Below are 5,958 nucleotides of genomic sequence, written 5' to 3'. Positions count from 1 at the left end.
AGTAATCTCAATGGGTCTACATGAAACGATTAAGTATTTTGGTTGGTTATTTATGAATCACCAACATTTGTCCGCTATTTCCTATCCACAACCGTGGATCTCTATCTTGCGATATATTCGCAGATGGTCACTTTGATGAGACATACTTCCCGTCGTTAGGGGGGGATATGAAATGCTCTCATTCTAGTTTTAACGCCAGGAATTGACGTGGTGTGATACTATGTCTTATTAAGATCTCATACTGCTCTGAGTAAGCAAGAAGTTTAAAGGATTATCGACCTCCAGAAAGTCAAAGATTCGATGCTCAATGACTTTACTGATATTGCGAAAGTGACGAGATCGCACATAAATGCTGTGATATTCCGGTAAGGTTGAAACTCCCGAAATAAAGGAGAATTTTATATGACCTGGTCCCAACACCGTTGGCACATCCCTGACAGTGGGAAGGAAGCCGGCGATGGCACCATTGCACCACAAAACAAGGGCGGCAATCACACAAAGATGAACTAGTAAGGGTCATAGTTTCAGTGTTGGCTCCTATCTAGATGAGGGGGAGACCATTATTCTCTTGAATCAAAACCAGAAAAAAGCGAGGTACGTAGACACAAGTATTTCGCCCATCATCAAGAGATTCACTAAACATGTGTATCAACTAAGTTTATGTGGGATGCTACAAACTCCTTTTGTTGATGTTAGAGAAGAAAAGAAATATCTCAAATTGATCATATAAGTGTGTGCGCGTGTTTAATGGATTGATCTCCCATGATTGATGATGTATTCGCTTATCCCTTTATTCTGTTGTAAAGTATCAACAATGAGCAACTTGACCGAAGTGGAAAGAATCAATACAGGCTAAACTAGACTTTTTATGTTAGTCATTGTTCGTAAGTGTAATGAGAAAGATGAAGTCATGTAATATTTGCAGGACTTATGGCGGAAAGATTGTCTTATTATCCTAGTATTGACTACGATGAGTTATATTCTCTCGTTATGGACATAATTATTTTCCGCTACTTGATTAGTAGTAGTGTCCATGAAAACTGATTTGCAGCATATGATAGTGATCATGGAATAACTGTAAAGAGATCTTGACAAAAATATGAAAGTGTCTGAAGGACCTTAATTACTTAAATACCTCCAGATATGAGAGCTTATGCAGTCAGATTGCGACGTTCGAGAGAACGTAGTACAATCGGTTGCAAGAACTTATACTCATACATGTTCATATGAAAACCAATTTTGGACTCTCTATTCCGTCCAAGTAAAGATGATGAAGAGATTCAATGAGCTATGGATTCATATATGTTTGTTGGAACACTATTATTTTCATTATGATGTGATTAACTATGCACCTATGCATCGTCATTGGACTTGCATTATTCCATTGGCATGTGTCTAGCACTTAGCGAATCAATACATTTCTCCCACACCAACGCCACCAGCAGCTCATAGACACTAGCATACACGTTAGTATTGCTGTTGATACTAGTAGCATAGAAGATACGTATGATTCCGTCTTAGGCCAAAATTAGTCATTCATTAGTCCATTCCCTCATTTCTTTGTGAAAGACACATTGAATGTGACAAATCAGAATCTGTCCAGCCTCTTATGTCAACTTCAACGAGATTTACATGACAACTTACTCAATGAAATATGGTGACTTTCATACCATTGGAAAGGTTTATATCTCTACTTTATAAGGACACCAACTATTTGTTCATAGCTATCGTATTGAGTGAGTTATGGCCGTTTTAGCAAAGTATGACAGTTCTATCCGGAAATTTGCAAGTCAATCAACTTCAATAGAACACTATGAACTGCTTCGGTCATGAAATTTATGTCATTGGAAAGCCACGGGTGTCTACTTTACAGAATATTTTACGGTTCACTGATACCTATTCGGACGAATAAGTTATGGCAGTTTAAGTGAGTAAAGGTCACTCTACCCAATAATCTGATTTTCATTGCAAACTGTTGTTTTGAGTTGTTATGCAATCTCATTTCCTAAGATCTAACTTTGGCTATGTATAGCATGTATGATCTAAGAATGTGTGGTGAGATTAATGATTAATCATTAGCCCAAGACTACGTTTGAGAAGCCTGTAATGAACGTTGTATACGTTGTTCTTTGTACTCCACGATTATGGCACTAATCAGGGGGAGTTGTTTCGTAGACTTCAGGGAGAGTCTACCTCACATAATGTTATCAAATGTTTTGCTTTAAATTGCTTAGTGCCTTTGTCAATTGTCATACACGCACTAGGTTCTTGAACATCCAAAAACAGTGACTGTTAGTACACGCACTAGGTTCTTGAACATCCAAAAACAGTGATTGTTTGTCAGTTGGTGCTGATGATGGTGATGATGAGGACCTTGCATTTATCATCATCAAGATTCAAAGCAAAAACACACATTTTGTTTTATCAAAAGCCTAAAGCCTTTCTTATAAAATTACTACTACTAGCTCCATCATTTTGGCCAGCTTGACCAACAGCTCTTCTCCCACGTTTAACCACTGTAGCCTGTATCTCATCGCTTTCCTTGGCAATTTCCATCTCAGAAGTGGTCTCATTGACTATATTTAAATCAGTCTCCTTAGCAATTACCCACTCTGAATTGGTCTCATTGGCTACATATAAATCAGAATCTCCATTCACAACATTATTGTGAACAGCATAAACTTCATTACTTGAGGGTGAGCCGTTCTCTTCATTCTCAGCTTTGTTAGCCTTCTTCCTTCCCGTTAGATTCAAGTTCATCATCAGATATCAGTTCTTCATCATCTTCTCCCAAATAGTCCCTATCCTCGCACATTTTTCTGATCTTGACTTTTTCCTATTATGTTTTTGCAGCCTTGGTAATTTACTGCTTTCAATATCACCAATCTTGTACACATCCTGAAGTGGCAGACGGAGAGGCTTGTCTGATGGCCTCTTGGGCTCGTTGATTTGGTCAAAAGCCTCAAGGAGGGTAGGACCCTTGTACTAGTCAAGGTTGGTGGACCTCTCAATCATGTTGTCTCCCTCAAATCCGGAGATGGGGACAACGACAATTTTTTCTGGGTTGTATCCCACCTTCTTTAGGTAGTGGTGGAGTCAATGATGAGGATGACACAGTTATCCTGGGAGGTACCAGTAATCATGTTCTTAATGAAATCACGATGTCCAGGAGCATCAATGACAGTGCAGTAGTACTTGGTGGTCTTAAACTTTCACAAGGCAATATCAATGTAATATCACGCTCACGCTCAGCCTTGAGCTTGTCCTACACCCAGGCATACCTGAATGACCTCTTCTTCATCTCAGCTGCCTCCTTCTCAAATCTCTTAATCATACGTTTGTCAATACCACCAAGCTTGTAGATTAAGTGACCAGTGGTGGTCGACTTTCCGGAGTCGACATGGCCAATAACCACAATGTTGATGTGGAACTTTTCCTTACCCATGATGAATTAATGAAATCTGAGATAGAAGAAGCTCTAGGAGTTCTCTCTCGCCGACTTGAGTGAAAAGAGAGAGCGAGAGAGAGAGAGAGAGAGAGAGAAAGAGAACGTGCTGTCATGATGGTCTTTCTAAAGGCTCGGCTCCTGTTCGGCTCTAGCTCGGGTATGCAATCATGTTTCTGTTTTTTTGGGTAGGATTTTGACAACAATTTGAGAGTCGCGGTCGATCTAGCCATCTGACTGCTTTCGAAATGCGTTAATTTCTGACATATTTGAAGAACATAAACGACTTAATCACTTGACTGCTCTCATTTCATAAACTTGAAAGCACACAATAAAAGCATTTTAGGCTTTACGCATCACATTCAGTATGGCGGCTTTCAGGAGTTTCACGAACAGGAGAATCACTATCCTCGACGATGTTGAAGATGAGCAACATGATGACACCACCTTAACCGTATATCCCTCTCTTACTGGGCCATTCGCTTTGAAAGCTACATTCTATGGCAGCTCAACTCCCGTCTCGCAGTGGACTTACGCAGTCAATTGCCAAGTAGCCAGTTTCCAACCGCCCAAGTCAGGCAACGAGGAGCTAAATTAAGACGTTTGTAGAAATTTGCTTGATCACGACAGCCCAAGAATTTCGACAAAATACTTTTGATCAGCGTCAGTCTATGCTTGAGTCCCTTGAGAACTTGAAGAAAGAACAACACAAGCTAGAGTATACGTTGGACTCGCTAGATGCAGACTTTTTTCTTCACGATACAAGACTTGTTGATCTAGAATAGAAGAAGTGCTAAATCTGAGAGATTCTAGAACTGACTGCAATAGAGATTGAAGAGGCAAAGAAGTTACGAGCAAGTTTTGAAGAACGTCGGAGCAGCTTAAAGGGTTTGACCTGGATGTGATAGTTGACTTGAATGATCAGGATTTTCTCCTTTTTTTTTTTTTCAATCAAACCCTTAAATGTTTTTTTATTTTGATGTGACTAAACTTAATGTTGTTATTCTCAAGCTGCCTATGTATCCTTTTAAAGAAGGAATCAAGTCGTCACGTAGTTGAAGGGTTTTTTTTTGTTTTTTTGTGTGTCTTGTGCAGTTTAAGCTCGTGTAGACTTGAAGCATTTTTGTTTTGTTTTTTTTGTTCATTTGTTTTTTTTGTCTTGTGTAGTTTAGGCTCGTGCAGACTTGGAGCATACTTTTTTTTGTCTTGTGCAGTTTAGGCACCGTGCAAACTTGGAGCATACTTTGATGTTTCAAGCATGGTACTTCTTCAAGAATTTGCGGTTAATGAGACCGATCCTCAAACCGTCTTCCGCCACAATTTTGTAAGCTCTATTGGTGTATGCTTCTCTGACGACGTAAGGACCATCCCACTTTCACTTGAATTTAGGACAAGTCTTGTGCGTCATAATGATGGGTTTTCGAATAGTAAGAACTATATCATCAACTTGAAATGACCGTGGTCGAACACCTTTGTTGAAGGCGTGTGACATCCGAGCTTGATAGCATTCTAGGTGTTGTGCATCAAGCCTCTTCTCGTCCAAAACTTCTAACTCTTGAAGGCGCAACTTGACATTTTCCTCATTTGTGAGACCTTCTTCCAAAGCAATTCTCAATGACGGAATTTCTTTCTCTAATGGTAACACGGCTTCGACACCATAGATGAGAGAATAAGGTGTAGAATTAGTGGCTGTCTGATACATCGTTCTATAAGCCTAGAGAGCTTCGCCCAATTTCTCATGCCAATCCCTCTGCTTCTTGCTGACAATTTTCTTCAGAATGCTACAAAGCGTTTTATTGAATGTTTCTGCCAAACCATTTGTCGGAGCATTTGACATCGAAGAGAAGTGAAGCTTGAAGTGGAATTTCTTGCTTAACTTTTCTGTTGCGGTATTCGAGAAGTACTTGGCATTGTCTGTGATGATGCATCGCGGTATACCATACCATTGTATAATGTTTCCCGTAATGAAGTCCACAACATTTTTTTTCTTTATTTCTTTGAGCGGTATCACCTCTGCCCACTTTGAGAACGAATATGTGGCTTCCAGAATGTACATATGACCAGCCGATGATTTCGGAGTGATGGGTCCGATTACATCCATTCCCCATACATCGAATGGGTGCGAAGCAATTGTCGGACGCAACGGCTCAGGTGGCTGATGAATGAAGTTGGCATGAAACTGACAAGGTTGGCATTTATGTGCATACTCCATACAATCCTTGACCATGGTGGGTAGATAATACCCTAGTCATCTTACTTGAAAATGTAACTTTGGCCCTGACTGATGTGCTCCACATACTCCAGAATGAACTTCTTCCATGGCTTTGACCGCTTCATCTTTTCCTAAGCATCGAATGAGTACTTTGTCAAATGACCTTCGATATAAAGTTTTTTTTATAGTAGAGGAAGCGCGGTGCTCACTGCTTGATGCTCCACCTTTGCTTCGAATCTTCGGGAAGCTTGTTATGCTCAAGATAGTCGATAAAAGGATACCTCCAATCTTCAACATCAAT

At 40.0% G+C, this 5,958-nt stretch overlaps 1 protein-coding gene and 1 pseudogene across 1 annotated transcript; both read right to left on the bottom strand.

Annotated features, from left to right (window-relative positions):
- Positions 1 to 2,876: 2,876 nt before the first annotated feature.
- On the bottom strand, positions 2,877 to 3,512 carry LOC126794541 (elongation factor 1-alpha-like; annotated as a pseudogene).
- Positions 3,513 to 5,159: 1,647 nt separating this feature from the next.
- Positions 5,160 to 5,672, bottom strand: LOC126795444 (uncharacterized). The gene has a single exon (XM_050522282.1). The coding sequence runs from the start codon at positions 5,670 to 5,672 to the stop codon at positions 5,160 to 5,162; it is 513 nt and encodes a 170-aa protein (XP_050378239.1).
- Positions 5,673 to 5,958: the final 286 nt, after the last annotated feature.

This window comes from Argentina anserina, chromosome 5 (genome assembly GCF_933775445.1).
Source record: "Argentina anserina chromosome 5, drPotAnse1.1, whole genome shotgun sequence".
Taxonomy (NCBI): Eukaryota; Viridiplantae; Streptophyta; class Magnoliopsida; order Rosales; family Rosaceae; genus Argentina; species Argentina anserina.
Note: the sequence above shows the minus strand (reverse complement) of the source record. Positions and strands in the feature narration are given on the sequence as shown.

Excerpts from the sequence above, each read along its gene's own strand:
- LOC126795444 (XM_050522282.1), bottom strand. The coding sequence starts at position 5,672 with ATGGTCAAGGATTGTATGGAGTATGCACATAAATGCCAACCTTGTCAG.